The sequence below is a fragment of the Caretta caretta genome, chromosome 1 (assembly GCF_965140235.1).
Source record: "Caretta caretta isolate rCarCar2 chromosome 1, rCarCar1.hap1, whole genome shotgun sequence".
Lineage (NCBI taxonomy): Eukaryota > Metazoa > Chordata > Testudines > Cheloniidae > Caretta > Caretta caretta.
In genome coordinates this window covers 252,213,115-252,232,550 of record NC_134206.1, presented here as the reverse complement: position 1 = coordinate 252,232,550, position 19,436 = coordinate 252,213,115, and the positions used below count along the sequence as shown (strand labels likewise).

At 46.7% G+C, this 19,436-nt stretch overlaps 1 protein-coding gene across 2 annotated transcripts in view; it reads left to right on the top strand.

Annotated features, from left to right (window-relative positions):
• Positions 1 to 7,426: 7,426 nt before the first annotated feature.
• GNPTAB (N-acetylglucosamine-1-phosphate transferase subunits alpha and beta) overlaps positions 7,427 to 19,436 on the top strand; it is a 70,242-nt gene continuing 58,232 nt past the window's right edge. For both annotated transcript variants that reach the window (XM_048831299.2, XM_048831288.2), the window contains exon 1: positions 7,427 to 7,691. In XM_048831299.2, coding sequence (XP_048687256.2) covers positions 7,575 to 7,691 — 117 coding nt within the window. In that variant the 5' untranslated portion in view covers positions 7,427 to 7,574. The remainder of the gene's footprint in view (positions 7,692 to 19,436) is intronic.

The window sequence follows — 19,436 nt, the reverse complement described above, 5'->3', positions numbered from 1 at the left end:
GTTATACCTGCCGCCCATGCTTAAAGGGTATGTTTATACTGCAAATAAACACCTGTGGCTGGCATATGTCAGATGACTCTGGCTCTCTGTAAAATATCAGTGTAGATGTTCTGGCTCAGGCTGGAGCCAGGTGTCTGGGACCATCGTGCCTCTGGGACTCCGTGAGCTTGGGCACCAGCCTGTGCCTAAACATCTACAGCACAATTTTACAGCCCCACTAGCCTGAGTGTGACAGGGTTGCTCTACTCACCGCTCAGCAACACCTCCTTGTGGCTCATCTGGGGAATTAGCTCTGCTACTTAATCTGATGCTCCTTCATGTGGTTACTCAGTCTGTCAGGATGGCATAGGTCAGATATAGAGTGATCGTTTTGTGAAAAGTGTTCACCTGCAGGTGATGGGGTGTTTTTGTCTTATTTTTCTGTGTGAGTTCATTTGAGAGTGCAGTGATTCTGTCTCATCTCACGCACATAGCTGCTTTTTGGGGCATTTAATGCATGGATGAGGTATGCCACATTCTGTGATAGGCATATGTGTGACCTCCCAGTCCTCATCCTCAAATGAAACCTGCACAACACCTTCAAAAGGTGAGCCTGGGAACTTAAATTCATAACTTTGCTAGATACTAGAAATCCTGGAGTGAATAGAGACACTGGAATTATGGCTTAATACTGAAATCTATAACCCACTTAACTCCCCTTCAAGCTTTCTTCCTTTCCTTCTTATGACTGGAGAGGTGTTACAGGGCCACTTCCCCTTGAATGGTCCCTTGAAACAGAGCTCCACGTCAGCTCAAAAGTTTGTGTCTCAACAACAGAAGTTGGTATGATAAAAGATATTATCTCAGCCACACTGTTTTATGTAACAGTTCCTTGTCTCTCATCTGACTCCTGGGCCAACCATTATTAAGGCTACAAATCTTTCATGGAGGTCACAGATTACATGACTTTCTGGGACCTCCATGACTTCCGCAGCGGCTGGTGCGGCTGACCACAGGGCTACCCGAGCAGCTGGGGTGGCTCTGGGGCCAGCCGCACTGGATGCTGCTCTGGCGGGGCTAGGCAACTGGTTCCGGGTGCTGCCCTGGAACAGTGGTCCAGGAGCAGCAGTGGTGCCACAGACCTCCCTCGCCTGCAGGAGCAGCTTCAACAGTGATGGGGCCACAGGCTGTCCCCCACTCCCAAGAACAGCAGCCTCCACTGGAGCACCACCTCCCCACCCTCAGCAGGTAAGATTTAGTAAGGGTATTTTTAATAAAAGTCTGGCTGTGACTTTTTGGTTACTACCCATGACCGTCCATGATTTTTACTAAATACTCCACTCCAAAAATCTTCCTTAGATGCTCATTACCAGAAACATAGTTTCATTTTGAAAAAGTTGCAACCACTTCTCTGTATAATCCATTCCACAAATGCTTCATAGTAGCTAATATATCAAACTCCTCTTCTCTGTGCCATCTTCTTCATTGCATTAGGATTCTTTAATTCTATCTAATTAGCTGGCCATATGGAGCATGGTAACATTTAAAAGAAAGCAAATAAATATGGATTAGCTCTGGAAAGAGTAGTAACTCAGACAAGATTATGGTGTGGCATTGAAAAATTAGGCTAAAGCATTATGTATATCAACTTGTCTTTAAAAAAACTTTAATTTTAGTAAGACTTGTTAACTTTATATTTAATATATTTGGCAGCTAGGCAAAATGCTTTCCTTTTTTGAGACTTTCAATAAACAAAGGACACTAAAAGCAATGGATCTACTGCTGCTTTTCATAGGGCAAAGCCTTTGCTTGTGAGTCTGGCTCAGAAGGCAGGGTTCATTCTAGATTGCTCTCAGCATGGAAGCTCATTTTGCAATAATATTCTAGAATGGCTATTGTCATTTTGGGGTTCTCTGGAACATCTGTTGTCTGCTCTCTAACAGAGACATTGTTATGGTCATTCACATGTGTGCGTTTTAACTATTGTAATTTGTTCCAAATGGGGCTTCTCTAGAAACTGATTAATATGATACAACATAATGTGGCTGCCATTTTCTCCTTGGTATAGGAACAATGGAATCTGTGAATATCTGCCCTCTACACTGGTTTCCAATAAGGAAACAGATCTAATTGAAGGTTTCGCTGACTGTATGTAAAGCCTTTGATAATCTAGGTTTCAGGTGCTTGAGTGCTTGCCGCTCCTTCTATGCTTCTCGAAAGCATTTGGGATAGGCTGGATTTTTGCCCTATAGACTTCTTGCTGAATGAACTCTCAGTGAAACTCCATCCCTGAAGGTGTCTGCTGGAGTCATAGAATCACAGAAGATTAGGGTTGCAACAGACCTCAGGAGGTCATCTAGTCCAACGCCCTGCTCAAAGCAGGATCAACCCCAACTAAATCATCCCAGCCAGGGCTTTGTCAAGCCAGGCCTTAAAAACCTCTAAGGATGGAGATACCACCACCTCCGTAGGTAACCTATTCCAGTGCTTCACCACCCTCGTAGGGAAATAGTTTTTCCTAATATCCAACCTAGACCTCCCCCACTGCAACCTGAAACCATTGCTCCTTGTTCTGTCATCTGCCACCATTGAGAACAGCAGAGATCCATCCTCTTTGGAACCCCCCTTCAGATAGTTGAAGGCTGCTATCAAATCCCCCCCCTCACTCTTCTCTTCTGCACACTAAATAAGCCTAGTTTCCTCAACCTCTCCTCATAAGTCATGTGCCCCAACCCCCTAATCATTTTTCCACTGGACTCTCTCCAATTTGTCCATACCTTTCTATAGTAGGGGCCCCAAAACTGGATGCAATACTCCAGATGTGGCCTCACCAGTGCAGAATATAGGGGAATAATCACTTCTGGGTAGGGATTTTCTTTGAAAATTTGCTTTCAGTATTGAATGCTCAAGCTGACTTGGTGTTCAGGCCTCCTCTGGATGCTCCACAAGTGAGATTTTCAAATCTTTATTGCTATGATCTTATGGTTTCCAGTCACAACTTTTGCTTGTTTCTAAATGCCACTGTCTTCTCCATCTCATTTAGAGCCACAGAACACTTTTCAGCAATCCTCTGTGGCTTACTGTGTCCTCTCCAGCACCTGAATTGATACAAAAATCTCAAAAATAGAGAGAGGGAAGAATTGGTTGCTGTTTATGTTTTATTAAAGTAGCTTTTCTCATTCTGTGCTTAGATATTGGAGCACTGGGATATTAATCAGATAAGGTTAGTTTCTATGCACTATTACCAAAATTTTCAAAACCATGAGAAGGTATAAATATCTATTAAATACCCATTTAGGGACTCAAGAGTTTTTAAAAGTTATTTAAATTTAAATTAGATTTAAAAGTTAGCGTTTGACAGCACCTAAGGGCCCAACAGGATTTTCAAAAGCACCCATGCAATTTTCCTCCATGCTCAGCTTGATTTGAAATTCCCCACTAGCTTCACATTAGCATATGTACATTAACAATTTATATTCACAGGAGACTGTAAATACCACTTGTGGATTTATAGGTACTTCATTACACCGAATATCTCTGCAGTCCAGTACCATCTATCATAAAACTGCCATTATTTCTTTTTATTTAAGAGATAAGGTCAGTGGAATTGTTTTATCAAAAGCTAAGGTCTCAATAAATCATGAAGCAAAGATGAGTATGTATTTTCAAAGCAGGTGTAAGCAGTGTCAGGATGAGCTCCACCCTGACATCTGGTGGTGAGGTGTGGCAAGTTGTGGAAAAGAACTTCAGGGGCCGATCTCATTTGCATAGGCACACCCACCACGCCTAGAATGAGACCATAGTTGCCCAAATGGTCACTTTGGCTGCTGTGGGATCCCCAGTGTCTCTGTTATTGGGGCAGAAAGAATAAATTGTTATTACCCTGATTATGGGAACTGTGCTTGGAACTGTATGTGGCCTTTTGTTATGATGGAGGGATTCACCATCAACTAAGTAGCACTCGCTAGGCAAGGGTCATGGGTTCCAAAACTGTGTGAATAGAGAGAGGCTGGGGACAAGTATTAATACTTGGTGGCATGGGCCCCTTGGTGAGGGCCTTACATGCTAATTGCACTTCCTCCTCTCTCCACTGTGGAATATCAGAGCTAATTTTGATTTCAGTAGAAGTCTAGTTATAGGCTGCTGAGCTCACTTTGGGCTGACAGTGCACCAGCACTGGGGCTTCCCTACTATAAGCTGAATTCACCTAAGAGCTGAAATCACTGAGTGTTGTGTTAAGTAGTGGGGGATCCTGAAGATATATTGTGGAACAGTTTGCGGGACGGCTGGAGTGCCTTGCGGACCGGCTGGTGAAGCAGTTCGACGCGGAGCAGTTTGTGGATGGCAGGAGCTGCTTGTGGGCTATGGAGCTGAGCGAAGGAGTTCGTAGGGCAGGTGGCAGAGCGGAGCGTAGCTGAGCGAAGGAGTTTGTGGGGCGGCTGGCAGAGCGGAGCGCCGCTATGGGGCGGTCAGCTTCAGATCATGTAAGGTGCCTCTTACCCCCGTCCCATTTCCATCCAGGTTGGGAGGTAAAGCTCCGCAGATAAACTTTCGAACTCTGGGGCTGCCCTGACCAGGGACAGAGACTTTTGGGGCATTGGACTTTTGGGACTTTGGGTGATTTGGGGTTGCTGGACTCAAGAACCAAAGGGAAAAGGGCATGCCCCAATTTGCTTGGGGTGGGTTTTTTGCTCATGGGTTGTGTTATGAATCCTGTTGGTGGTGTTTCCCCAACATAATGCCACATTGTTTCTCTCTGTTATTAAAAGGCTTTTGCTACACTCAGACTATGTGCTTGCGAGAGGGGAAGTATTGCCTCTTGGAGGCGCCCAGCGGGGGTGGTATATATTTGTCCCAGGTCACTGGGTGGGCGCTCGAGCCGGTTTGCATTGTGTTATTGGAATGGATCCCCTAGATATTGAACCCGGCCCTTGTTGCTGCCAACTCTGACGGGCAGAAGGGTTACACAGGGAATGCTGGTCTTGTAACAGCGGCTTTAATTCTGCTCTATACCAAATAACTAATGTAGACTTAATTATTATATCTGATAGATTATGGTGCTATCAAATGACAAATCACTGTGTTACTACTGAATCTGACATGGTTTTGGGCCCAAGCGTACAAAGTGCTAGGTACTTCCTGTGAGAGGCTGAAGACTCCCACTGGTTTCTGAGAGCTATTAGCACCCTCCTCGCTCAGGAGACACCCAACACGTCATAGTATGAAACCCTTAGGAGCAAATCTTGAGGAGTTGACCCACTATTAATAGAACTGTTTTCATTTTTTCTTAAATGTTACTGAAAATAGGTTATTTGTATTTAATCATGACCCTGCACTGTCTACAGCTCAAATTTTGCCACATTGTGCTAATGCATGAGAACCAGAAAATGACACATTAAAAACAAAAATGAAAACTACTAATTTATTTTCAACTGAGTAAATTTAGGGTTCATCCTGCAAACCTTTATTCACATAAGCAGCCCTTACAGTAGACTCCTTATATAGCTGTATGAATAAGGATTTTCAGGATCTTAGTTTGTGAGGTATTAAACAGTCAAGGAAATGCATGATCTCATAGGATTGGAGCTATTATCAGTCCTGAAAAAAAATCAATGTAAAAACTAAATATCACTAATGATTAAGTTTAGCTTTTTGAATTTTCCATTTGAATAATCAAAGGTGCTGTTAGTAGCACAAATAATTTAAGTAGTTTAAAAGCTTAATTTCTATAATTAAAAAATGTAATATTTACCTAATTGCCTAAAACATTTGGGCCAGATCTGTAGGACTAGTCCTTCTGCCCTTTGCTCAGCTCAGGAGAGGGCATAGGTAGTTTTAAAGCCACTCTAAAACTTCCCCAGGCCTGTGGTACAAATTATAGCTGCCTTAGAACTGCTATAAATTGTGCCAGATGCTGATGGCTTCCAAGGGCCATTATGACAGCCAGCAATTACCTGGATTTGATGGCTCCCTGGCCATGTGAGGAAAAAACGTTTTTAAAGAGTCTAATAATCAGTTTCTTCTAATCTGGGACCCTGACCATGCATTCATCCATTCATAATTGTATGGCTATTGCATGGTGTCAATACAGGGAAGAGTTAAGGCTATCTGGATGCCTTAATTGTGCACTTCTTACCTTAATATGTTTGGATTTCTTTTAAGTGCAACCTCCACTCTGGATTTATGGGATAATACTTGACCAGATACTTAGCACAATTAATATTAAACAATGGGGAAGAAACACAAGACAAAACAAGGAAAGAACAGGTTAAAGACTATTTAGATAAATTAGATGTGCAGTATTCAAGTCCATAGGGCCTGATGAAATTCCTCCTAGGGTATTTGGTTCAGCTACTTCCTTGATCTTGAAACTGTTAGCCATTTTCTTTGAGAATTTATAGAGGACAAATGAGGTCTTAGGGTGCTGGAGAAAGGTACTATGTTTTCCAATATTTTAAAAGGGGAATAAAGAGGAATTACAGGCTAGGAGAGGGCAACATGAGTTAAGGGGGGAGGAGGAGGGATAGTAAAGAGGGCACCACTTTCTCCCCATAACAATGAGTGATGAAATGTCACTACATTGGTTCTTTTAATAGATGCGCGGGTGAGATCTATGTTACATAATTTATCTCTCAGACACTGAAGTATATGAGGAAAGTGCTGTCATCACAATACTGCAGACACAGTGAGCTCAAGGTGTCTTTCCTGGCATTGTATTTTACTGTGCCCATGACCAGGCTGCTTGCCTCAGGATCTACTTTTTGTTTGGCTACAGTGACACCCCCCCCACCCGCCCCTGTCACAGGGGCTGGAACTAGGGGTGCTGTGGCCCCCCCCCTCCCGGCTTGAAGTGGTTTCCATTATATCCAGGGTTTACAGTTAGGTTCAATGACTCTCAGCACCCACACTATACAAATTGTTCCAGCGTCCCTGCTGCCTGTGGCAAAGGTGCAATCGGTATCACCGGGACTGACTCCATATTGACAACCCTCTGCCTTTGAAAATCACAAATCACCCCCCCCCCCAAAAAAAACAACCCAACAACCATCCACCCAGGATAATTTTACAAATGACACGGGGGGTGTCCTTTTTATTGGCCTTGGAGCGGGGGGAGAGAAGAGGCGCGGGGGAGAAAGGCAGGACACTCACAAGGCCTAAGAACGTTGCTGGAAGGGAAGCGGAGTCTCGTGACTCCCGGAGCTGGGGCTCGAGGAGACAACGGGCTGGGGGTGGGGGTGGGACTGCAGGACACGCGAGCGCTGTGTCTGTGGGGGCCCTGGCCCGTCGCCCGTGGGACCCCGCCTCAGTGGGAGAGGGCGGGGGTGGCCCCCGGGTAGCGGCACCGTAGCCGGGGGCTGCCAGGCCCGGCCAGGCCGCGTGGCTGAGCGCCGGCTCCCCTAGGTGGCGCCGCCGAGTCTCGCATCGCCGCCGCGCCCTGCCCCCGCGCCCGGAAGCGGCGGCGGGGATGAGCCGGGCTGGAGGCGGAGGCAGTGGGCGGCGGCAGCGGCCAGTTGCTGGGACCCGGCCCCCCTCCCCGCCCCGGCGCATGGCAGCGCGGTGAGCGGGCGGCGCAGGGTGATGGTGGTCGGCGGGTCATGCTGCTGAAGCTCCTGCAGAGACAGACCTACACCTGCCTGTCCCACAGGTATGGGCCCTGCCTCTGCCTCGGGGGCCTGGTCCTCGTCCTCGTCTCCGCCCTGCAGTTCGGAGAGGTCAGTAACGGCCGGGCCGCTCCCCCTCCCCCACTCCGCGCGCGCGCGCGCGCTTCCTGCTCGCCTCCCCGCGCAGCGCCCACCCGGCGCGCGCGCGCCCTGGTCCCCTCCACCCCCCCGCATCGCCCACCAGGCGCGCGCGCGTCCTGATCCCTCCACCCCCCGCAGCACCCACTCTGCCTGCGTGCCATGGTCCCCCCCCGCTCTCCCCGCAGCACCCAGTCCGCGCCCGCGGGCCCTGCTGCCCCGTCTCCCCGCAGCACCCAGTCCGCGCCCGCGGGCCCTGCTGCCCCGTCTCCCCGCAGCACCCAGTCCGCGCCCGCGGGCCCTGGTCCCCCCCCGCTCTCCCCGCAGCACCCAGTCCGCGCCCGCGGGCCCTGCTGCCCCGTCTCCCCGCAGCACCCAGTCCGCGCCCGCGGGCCCTGCTGCCCCGTCTCCCCGCAGCACCTAGTCCGCGCCCGCGGGCCCTGCTGCCCCGTCTCCCCGCAGCACCCAGTCCGCGCCCGCGGGCCCTGCTGCCCCGTCTCCCCGCAGCACCCAGTCCGCGCCCGCGGGCCCTGCTGCCCCGTCTCCCCGCAGCACCCAGTCCGCGCCCGCGGGCCCTGCTGCCCCGTCTCCCCGCAGCACCCAGTCCGCGCCCGCTGGCCCTGGTCCCCCCTCTCCCCGCAGCACCCAGTCCGCGAATGTGCCATGCTCCCCTGGTCCCCCCCCCCCGCTCCACAGCACCCCCCCACGCATCTTATCACTTCCCGGCCCTCCCTCCTCCTGCAGCACCCACTCCATACGTGTGCCATGCTCCCCCTTCCCCCGCAGCACCCACTCCGTGTGCGTGCCATGTTCCCACTCCCCGCACAGCACCCACTCTGTGTGCCATGCTCCCCTGGCCCCTTCCCCTCCACAGCAACTCCCCCGCACATCTTACCTGTTCACCCCCCCCCCTTGCTTCCCCCCCCCCCGTCCGCATTTGCCCAGCCAGCCCCATCTGTGGTGCTCCTGCCTGATGCACCCACCTTGTGCATGTGCCTTGGAGCACAGCTCCCCTGAGTCCCTGCCTCCTTCCCCCTGCAGCACCATGTGCCCCTGTAGCAGCCCCCACTTCCCTTCTGAGCGCCCTTGCAGCACCCACCCTGTGCATATGCCCTGAAGCACAACTGTGCCCCTCGCCTCCCCAACCTTCCCTCCTTCTTCTGCCTTTAAACACTTGCCTTAAGTATGTGAATTACTTCCCCCCACAGTACCCTCTTTCCCCCTTACTATCAAGCTCTGATGCTCCTGCAGAACTCCCCACCCCCACCTTCTGACATTTACCATAACGCAATGCCCTGTCTCCACTGTCATGCCCTGTGCTTCCACAGCACCTACCCCAGTATGCTGGCTTCCCCATGCAGGACCCTGTGCCTACGCAGAAGCACCCACACATCCCCTCCTATAACTTGTGTTTCCAAAATACCCATCTCCAGTGCTTCCCCTGCCCTCTGAGTACTACCACCCCTGTGCTCTTGCCTTTCCTCCCTATATTCCCCCATGCCCAGTGCACTGGCTACTCCACGGTATGCAGCACTTGCTCCAATGTCTCTCCGGCACCATCACAGAACCCTGTTCAGTATCCCTATGCAGTACCCATCTACAGCACTTGACCCACGGTGCTACTGCCTCCATACAACCTTGCCTTCTGCAGAAGTTTACAGCACACCAGTTCAGTGCCCCAAGTGCCCTTGCTCCTAGGCCTTTCCCTAGCCCGTCATCAACCACTACTTCTCCTGTGCCACTCCTATCCAGTGTCCCTGCTTCACACCTTGTAGCACTTCCACCCATGGATGCTCTGTTTTGATGTCTTGAATTTATCACTCTTCCAGGTGCTGTTCTTCCCTTAAGCAACTCCCACTCTCTTCTCGTGCAACATTCTTGCCTTCCTATTGCTCTCCACTGAGACAGCTGTATTTGCTGTGGGGAACTGAATGTGGAATTTTGATGTATTTGGTATATTCAGAATACAGGGATTTGTGTATAATACAAATTGGATCCCCTTCAGCTAATCACAATGCAGGGTTTTGTGGAATTGCCAATTAAACATTCAGTTCTGGGGCACTACTCAATATGGTCATATTTACCCTTATTTTTAATATCTTACTGAGCTCTTTATCGGGCCAAATTATGTTACATCTGTGCAACCTATTAAGATCACTTCACTGAAAGTGTAAGTTAAGGCCAAATTTGGTCATATATATAAAACCCCTCAAGTCAGTTAGCTGACTTCTGTTTTGGAAAGTGGATTTAGGCAACTTGATTTTAAATTCTTTATTCAGCTACTAGTTTGTATGTAAGGCTATATGTTTTTAATATGCTAAGCAGAAAACTTATATCCAAGCATAACCACAGTAATTTTTGTTGTGTGTATATCAGTACTGCCTACTGGCAGCTGAGATCCTTGCACTGTTGTTGTACCAAGCACTCTACAAACACATACACCTTGTGTTCACTAGAGACTTTTTTTAATGTTAGTTAACACGTGTGTAGGAGCCTAGTGTAAATAAGTCTCAGGTAAGGTTCACCTTGATCAGGTAATGTGTTAAAACTACAATATTCTAGTCTATACACAGATCTTAACGCATCTCAAAACAGCTAATATGTAAAAATACACCTCTTTTCCAGTATAGCCAGGGACATCCTTGCTCTAAGAGTTTACAGTGTAAGTAGACAAGAAAGAGGAAGGGAGGGAAGGGTGACAGAGGTATAAAGGAATGAAGTATCTTGACCAAGGTGAAACAGCAGGTCAGTGAAAGGTTAGGGAATAGAACCCTGGTCTCAGAACCTTGTTAGACACTGCCTGTTTTGTAAGTAGTTTTACTTTGCTCTGAAATTACTGTTCTGATGCCAAGATAACACAAAGGAAAAGATGTATGATGATGCTTTGATATTGCTGACAGTATGAAATGAATCCTCTATCTGGGTGGGGTGTGATTCTTGTTGACTCTTGAGCTTGTGAAAGGATCACAGTTTAAAAAAACCCAACCCAACACATGCCAGGATTTAGATTTTCAATGTGATCAGCATTTGTTGACTCTAGCCCCAATTTGATTAGCACTCCTGCATCATGAAAGCAGTTTGTATTGCAATTTAATATTTTAAGATAAAATACTCGAGATTTTTGAAAATTGAAGCAGTTTTACAATCAAGTAGCATGTACAATTTTGTTTTGCAGGAGAACACAGGGAACTAATATACTATATGTCTTTACTGAAAAATGCCATTCTTCTTTTGGTCCATTTCAGAAATATTGTATGAATTTTAAATGTCAAGAAAAGGGCCTTTCAATCTTGACTGGTCTCAGCAGGCCTGGGCAGTGAGAGACTGGGTACAATCTTCACTTTCTCAGATATCTTGGTTTCTTTGTTTGTATAACCTCCATCCCTCCCTCTTCAGATGATTTATCATTATCACTTTTTTTTATCAGGGCAGGGTGATTGGAGTTCTCTTTAGAGCTATGTTAATGCCACTTGTGAATGGCCGGTTGTTACCACAGTAGGGGAACTGAGTTCTTCTTCTCCCCTGCAGCCTGGAGAGCTGAACTTGGTATTTCCAACCTCCTGCTGCTCAGCAATATCATCAGTATTTTGACTGGCCTGCTTTTATCGTTTTTAATATTTTTGTTCCGTAAATAATATGCAACTTAATTTTTCCCTAATAAATGGGCTGAACTGCCTGGAATGATTTGCATATGCACAGATACAGTAAACACTCTTAACTATATATCAGGTCAACACAATCAAAAAAGAAATAAACACAAGCTTTTGAGATTGACAACTGCAAATTTTGGGGATTGTCAAAATCAAATAGAATCAGAGGGAACACTGGCCTGCAAATGCAACATAAAAATACCCTTCAGGTCTTAAAGATCCCAGTCCTCTAGCAGTTTCTCTATTTCTACCTAGATATCTATTGGGAGGATTTTTTAGGGAATTTATCCAGATTTTATCAAACAGAGAATGTTTGTGGAGGGTAAGTATGCCTTTTTGTAAAATGGATGCTAAGAGGCTGGAAGCCCATGTTTGGGGCACTGTTATTTCATTGTGCATTTAGAGCAGTATCTTACCACTAATTTTCCTGTGTTTTGAAACTGACTGGTGATTGTGCAATGTATATGTTACATTGTCCTTTGCAACTCCTGGTGATAAAATCATATCTAAAAATAAACTAAAACATATACTTGTTTGCATTGATGTGCAGTTAGAAACCCCAAATCCAATGTGCACATCTGATAACGGATGAGAAATCTTCCACAAATGGTGGTCACATACCAGAGTTTTATAAGCTTGCATATGTCAATAATTATCAGTTTATAAGATGAACAGAATTAATTCTTCTGTTTAATGGAGGAATTCATCTTAGATAAAATTCCATTAGAATAAACTACATTTAGGAATGTTAAAGTTGAACAGCAGTGAAAAATCAGGAAATGCCAAAGACCTGGTTGGACAGGCAACTTTAACTCCTCCCCCTTTGATTATGCTAAACACCGTGGGAATGAATTCACTGTGCAATGCATTTAGCCACCTATTTATGCATGACTAAGAATTTGTCTACACTGCCCCTGTGTTTGGACTATAGAGGTGTGGATAGTGGTGGGCACTGAAGTGTTGAGCTGTAATTCCCTTGCGTGGATACTGCAGGCATGAACTAAAAGGTTCCTAGTTTGCATTAATGTAATCCTGTTTGAAGAGGATTATGTTAATGCGAACTAGATACCTTTTAAATGTAGTCCTCTTCAAACAGGAGTACATCAATGTGAACTAGGAATCTAGGAATCGCTTAGTTTGCGGCTGCAATATTCACACAGGGGAATACTTTGGTGTCTCCGCTATTCAGATCCCCATAGTCCAGAAGGCGGGGCTCTGTAGAGAGGTCCTGAGTTTTCTTTCATTTAGAACTAGAGCCAGGGCCGGTGCAAGGATGTTTTGCGCCCTAGGCGAAACTTTCACCTTGTGCTCCCCCTTCCCTCCCCCCCGGACTCTCACACAGTTGACACAAAGTATTAGCGAAATGATGCAGCTGCAATTGCCAGAGTCTTAGATCTGAAACAACTCAAGAAAAATAGTTAGCTTCAGTCGACAACCTCCGAAAACTAGTAAACCTAGCACGATAAACAGTCTGTCAGAATGGGTAATGGCTGCGTGCAATGTCATTGCCACTTTGTACCATAGTGAAGCAGTACGCTTGTCCCACCCACCCCCGACACTGTCCCTGGAACACAGCCCTCCCCAGAGCCCCCCAGCACACAACCCCTCTGCCTCCCCTCGGAGCCTGGCAAGGCATACAGTGTCGTCTCCCCAAACCCAGACCAGTGCACTCCGCCTCGCTCCATAGCCCCCTCCCTGGCCGGCTTGGCCCGCTGGTCCCCCACAAAGCCTAGCCCAGCACACAAAGAGTCCCCCCTTTACAGCGCCCAGCCAGACACACAGCCCCCTTCGACCTCCCTCCACCTTCTCCCCCAGCACATAGCACCTCCCCTCCGCCTTCCCCCCCCCCCAGGCCTGCTCGGCACACAGCACCCTCCCCCCGCCTGCTCTCCCTCCCCACCCCGGCACACAGCATGCCCCCTCCCCCTCCAGCCCTGCCCAGCACATGAGTGAGTCCTGCTCCTGTCTCCAGAGTGTGGCACGCAGCCCCCTCCGGCCCAGCTTGCCCGTACCTCAGCCTGGCCGGCCCACGGGACCCTGCCCCCTGCTCCAGAGCTTGGCATACAGCCTCCTCCCACCCCCAGCCAGCCACGCCACGCTGTCCCTCCCCCCAGAACCTGGCACACAGGGTCCCCGGCACCAGCAAGCCCCTGCTTCCCCCCCACGGAGCAGAGCCCCCCGGGCAGCACATGGAGCCCCCTCCCCGGCAGCCCTAGCCTTCCCCCTCGCTCCGTCCCCGCAGCCCGGGCATCCAGTGCTCCCTCCCTGCCGCCTACCTCACCTCCTGGGGTCCGGGGAAGCAGGGGTGGGGCACGGGGCTGGCACCTGCAGGGGGAAAGGCGGGGGGAGAGCGATCAGCGCGGGGGGGCAACCCCAAGCCCGCCCCCCCTTCTGCCCGGCCGCCTCCCATCTGCGAGCTCATTGCCGCTCATCCCGCCAGAGCCCTTTTTGGCGCCCCCAAATCTTGGTGCCTTAGGCGGCCACCTAGTTTGCCTAGTGGGTACACCAGCCCTGACTAGAGCTGATTGAAAAACAGAGACAAAGCGGTGGAAGTTTGAGTAAACTTTTTGCAGTTTTTCATTGATATTTTGATTTGATGGCTATTGTTGGATTCTATTTAGAATACTGGTAAAACTGGCTAAATATTAGTGCAAAATATACTTCACCTGCCTGAAATGTACTTTTCACTCACTATTTGTTCAAGTCACAACAGATCTTCACAAAATCACTCAAAGGTACTGCTTATCAGTGAGGGCTGTCTCCTTGCACATTTCAACTCGCTACCCTTCAGCCATTTAAGCACAAGAGCTGTTCAGAAACAGTCACATATATTTTAATGGTAAGAGTGTATTTTTGTCACTCTTCTCGTGCTTAAAAATGACTGAATTGTGTTTGAATAAAGTTTCTAGAATAATTTGCCCATGGGCAGACACCAAGCATAAGAAGATGTTGAAAATTATGAGCTATCAGAACTGGGGTGATAGTGCTTTAGTTATAGCTATTGCTTGTGATCCAATTATAAAACAGAGAGAGACTGCTATCCTGTTGCAGAACTTAATACTGATGCCAGAGTGGCACTTGCAATTAAGCAAAATTGGGTTTGCCTGCTGTAAATCCACCGCAGTAGGCATTAGTGCTGCCAGTATAATGGGTAGATAAGGCAAATCGTTCAAAACTGATAACATACTGGTAGCTCAATATGTGAAAGTTGGCTTGTTGGCATCAAGCCCCATCTATGAGTTGAAGCTCAGTGCTATTTAAGTACAGTTCGAACTTTTTTGTATCCAGTAAGTGTTATAACCAGATTTAAATATTGCATCCCACAGTTAGGTTGGAACATGGTTGTTGAACTTCATTATGGCAGAGTTTGGTTATAGACAATTTTTGACTGAGCTTCTCTTGGTGGTTCAGCTTTGTTCAAAGCCCTGTGTAGATGGAACATGAGTGAAACGCATATTTGGATTACTAATACAATAGTTTCAGGGTAGAGACTTAGTACAGTGGGGCCCTAATCTTAGATTCCTTAGGCGTTACTGTAATACAAATAACAGAATGTGGCTGCCTTCTTCATAGAAAAAGGTGTACGTCAGGAGTGACAAACATGACATTTATCTTAAAATGTGGTATTGCTGCAGTCGTTTAGTACTGTGACTAGTTCTTTAATTATAGAATATAATCCAGAATGCACAGGATGTGATTTAATGCATCTTAAATTACTGCATATATAGGCTTGGAGTGGTGATGCTCCTATTTAGCTGGTTGAATAATACATTTTGTCATTCTCTTTTATTGAGGCACGTATTACACTTATTCGTACCACCATTATGCAAGGAAACAGAAAAGAAAAAGTCCCCAAAACTTGTCCCAGTGCCTAGTCTTGCATCTTCATTGCTTTTAGCAGGTCAAAGCAGCTAGTGAAGTGGGATTCATAAATCTTTGTTTTTGTAAGGTGACACTTACGTAGGTCCTTATGGTTTAACTGATATACGTGACAAGGTATTTGCACAGTTAACCCTCTTCTTTCTCAAAAATTGTATTCATAATATGAATTGAGATTTTATTATCTCAGAATTCTAAAGTGTAGATTATGCTTGGATTCATCATTTTTAGTAATAACATCTACATTAAAAAGTACTGTTTGCCAGCTTAGTTCTGTGTTAAACTAGTTTCTGAGACTGTGAGGAGACCAGCATATCTGCTAGAGAGAGGGGGAAGAGACTTAGATGAAAAACAGATTTTTTGCATTGTATTATTTTGAGATAAGCATTTATTTACCTTCACATTGAAATAGCAATGAGCAAGTTATGCTTATTTTGTAAATTCTGTCTCCGTGTGTGAGAAGGACGAGAATTGACAGGCATGGTTTTGGTTTCAAAGAGCCTTTTTTTGGAGACTTGGAAGGAGGTTTATATGTGCTTGTGGTAGCTCCAAATAAGTTGACACTAGACCTGATCCTGTACCCATGTAAGTCAGTGTAGGAGGCTTGTCGTTGACTTCGGTGATGAATGATTCAGCTCATTGTGGAGGTGGCTTTAGAAATGTTGTATTCTGTGAATGCTAGCATGGAGAAATGACTTATCTTGTCGTTTGATGTTCTTTTTTAATGCAAGGAAGAAGCAACCATATAAATGGCACCCAGCTTGGTGAATAATTGGTATGAAGTATTAAGAATTATTTTTAAAAAGTAGTATCATGTTGAGGGGGAGAGGAAATAATCTCCTTTTGTGGTAATTATTTAGTAAACTCTGAGAACTGGTAGGTAAAGTCCCATAGGAAGAAAATCTAAGGGAAAAAAGAGCTCAGGAGAGCTTGCAGTTTCTCAGAGAAACTATATTAAAGGCTCAACAGCAAACTGGCCTGATACGAAGGAAAGATAGGAAGACTAGAAAGAGACCAATATGGTTCTATCAGGAACTCTTGAGTGTCCTGAAAATAAAAAAAGAATCCTACAAAAAGTGGAGACATGGACAGATTGCTAAGGAGAAATACAAAAGACTATCCCAAGCCATCAGGGACAATATCAGAAAAGTGAAGGCACAAAATGAATTATACCTAGTAAGGGACAGAAAAATCAGTTAGGAGCAAAAGAAAGACAAAGTCCTCTGCTTAGTGGGTAAGGAGAGTTAATAACTGATGATAACAATAAGGCCGCTGTATTTAAAGCCCATTTTGCTTCAGTCTTCCCTAAAAAGGTAAGTTGTCGCCAGATACTCAACACAGTTAATATTAACAACAAAGACGGAAGGAACACAAGCCAGACTAGGGGAAAGAATACGTTAAAGAATATTTAGATAAGTTAGGTGTATTCAGGTCGGCAGGGCCTGGTGAAATTCACACTGGAGTATTTAAGGAACTAGCTGAAGCAATCTCAAAACCGTTAGCGATTGTTTTCAAGAATTCATGAAGGATGTGTTGTACCAATAAAATAAAAAACAGCAGGATCTTATTAAAAGGGAAAAAGGCAAAATACCACATTTATCGTGAATACAGGAAGAATCATAGTAAGCAGTTAGTTATAGCTATAACATTCTATTCAATCTCATATTTATTCACACATTCAGTCACATACACACACATGAGGAGGGAGCAGGGTCTTGTCAGAGGCTCATCGATATGGTCCTGGAAGTTGGTTTGCAGAATCACACCCCAAAGGTCTCACTTTCTAGAGTCCATTTTTATAGGAATTTCTTCCTATGCCAGTCTATGGGAATTGCTTCATCATGCTGTTGCTGAATCAATCAGCAGATAGCACATTCCTGACGGCTCTGTGCTGCTAGATGTTATCTTGTTCTTTGGTTCTCCCATTCTTGAGGCTGTTGGGTGGATTCCAGCCTGCCCTCCAGGGGTCCTCTCGTTATTTCCACTTGATGCCTTCTTCAGCCGATGGACACTGGATTCTTAGGCTGGCACCTCCCTGATCATTCAGTTATTATCCACACCAAGCATCCATCCACATACTTCCTCTATCTCTATTTTAATCACGATTGTTAATACAACAAAGGGGCAGGGAGTCTCTGGGTGCTGTTTCTGTTGTTACAGAGTATTGCTTTGAGTCTCTCTCTCTGTGAATTGCTTTGAGAACAGACTCTGTCTCAGAATGTACTAACGCAATTAGCAGCTTGCAAGTTTCACACATAGAGGGAGAGAAACAGTACCAAAAACCAAGAGACCTCTTAATTAGTAATACCCTGGAATTTAAACTATGGGGAATCAAACTCATTTGTGATTTTAATACAGAACTTCTTTAATATGATCCAACAATGGGTGAAGTCCCAGAGGGCTGGAGAAGGCCAAACATAGTACCTGTCCCTCTAAAGGGGAACAAAGAGGACCTGGGGAATTATAAACTAGTCAGCCTAACTTGGATACTTCAGAATACTATTAAACAATAAATTTGTAAGCACCAAGAGCAGGGGTGGGCAAACTTTTTGGCCCGAGGGCCACATCTGGGTGTGGAAATTGTATGGCGGGCCATGAACACTCATGAAATTGGGGGTTGGGGTGCGGGAGGGGGTGAGGGCTCTGGCTGGGGGTGCGGACTCTGGGGTGGGGATGGGGATGAGGGGATGCAGAAGGGTGCTCCAGGCTGGGATGGAGTGGTTCGGAGGGTGGGAGGGGGTTCAGGGGTGGGGCAGGGGGTTGGGGCGCGGGAGGCAGTCCGGGGTGCAGGGTCCAGACGGTGCTTACCTCAAGCAGCTCCCAGAAGCCGCGGCATGTCCCGCCTCCGTCTCCTACACGGAGACGTGGCCACGCAGCTCTACGCATTGTTCCATCTGCAGGCACCGCCCCTGTAGCTCCCATTCGCCGCGGTTCCTGGCCAATGGGATTTGCGGGGACGGCACCCTGGGAGGGGGCAGTGTGCAGAGCCCCCTGGCTGCCCCTACGTGTAGGAGCCGGAAGGGGGACATGCCGCTGCTTCCAGGAGCCATGCAGAGCGGGGCAAGCTCTGGACCCCACTTCCGGGTGGGAGCTCAAGGGCTGGATTAAAACATCTGGAGGGCTGGATGCGGCCCCTGGGCAGTAGTTTGCCCACCCCTGACCGAGAGGATAATAAGGTTGTAAGTAATAGCCAGTGTGGATTTGTCAAGAACAAATCATGCCAAATCAACCTAATTTCCTTCTTTGACAGGGTAGTAGGTTAGTGGATGGGGGAAGCTGTAGATGTGATATATCTTGATTTTAGTAAGGCTTTTGGCACAGTCTCGCAAGACGTTCTCATAAGCAAACTAGGAAAATGTGGTGTATATGAAATTACTATAAGGTGGGTGCACAACTGGTCAAAAGACTGTGCTCAGAGGAATTGTTGATGATTCACTGTCAAACTGGGAGCACATGTCTAGTGGAGTACTATTCTATATTGTCATTAATGACTTGGATAATGGAGTGGAGAGTATGCTTATAAAATTTGCAGATGACAAACTGGGAAGGATTGAAAACACTTTGGAGGATAGGATTAGAATTCAAAACTACCTTGATAAACTGGAGAATTGGCCTGAAATCAGCAAGATGAAATTCAATAAAAGACAAGTGCTGAGTACTATACTTAGTAAGCCAGAATCAAACGCACAATTACAAAATGGGGGATAACTGGTTAGGTGGTGGTAGTGCAGAAAAGGATCTGAGGGTTATACTGGATCACAAATTGAATACAAGTCAACAATGTGATGCAGTTGTGAAAAAGGCTCATACCATTCTGGAGTGTATCAACAGGAGTGTCATATGTAAGACATGGGAGGTAATCGTCCCACTCTAGTTGGCACTGGTGAGGCCTTGTCTGGAGTACTGTGTCCAGTTCTGGGTGCCACACTTCAGGAATGATGTGGGCAAACTGGAGAGTAACAAAAATAACACTCTCAGAGCTAGGATAATGGACTAGATGGACCATTGGTCTGATCTGTTATGGCAATCCTTATGTCTCCCAGCTGAACTACAGTCTATGGGCATTCTCTTTGTGTCATTACTTAGTGTGTCCTGGGTTTCAGGTTTGATCTGTGCTTGGAGATTAAATGTGACATTTTTTCTTTGGTTAATTTCCAGTTTGTGTGTACTAACGTGCACATCAGACCTG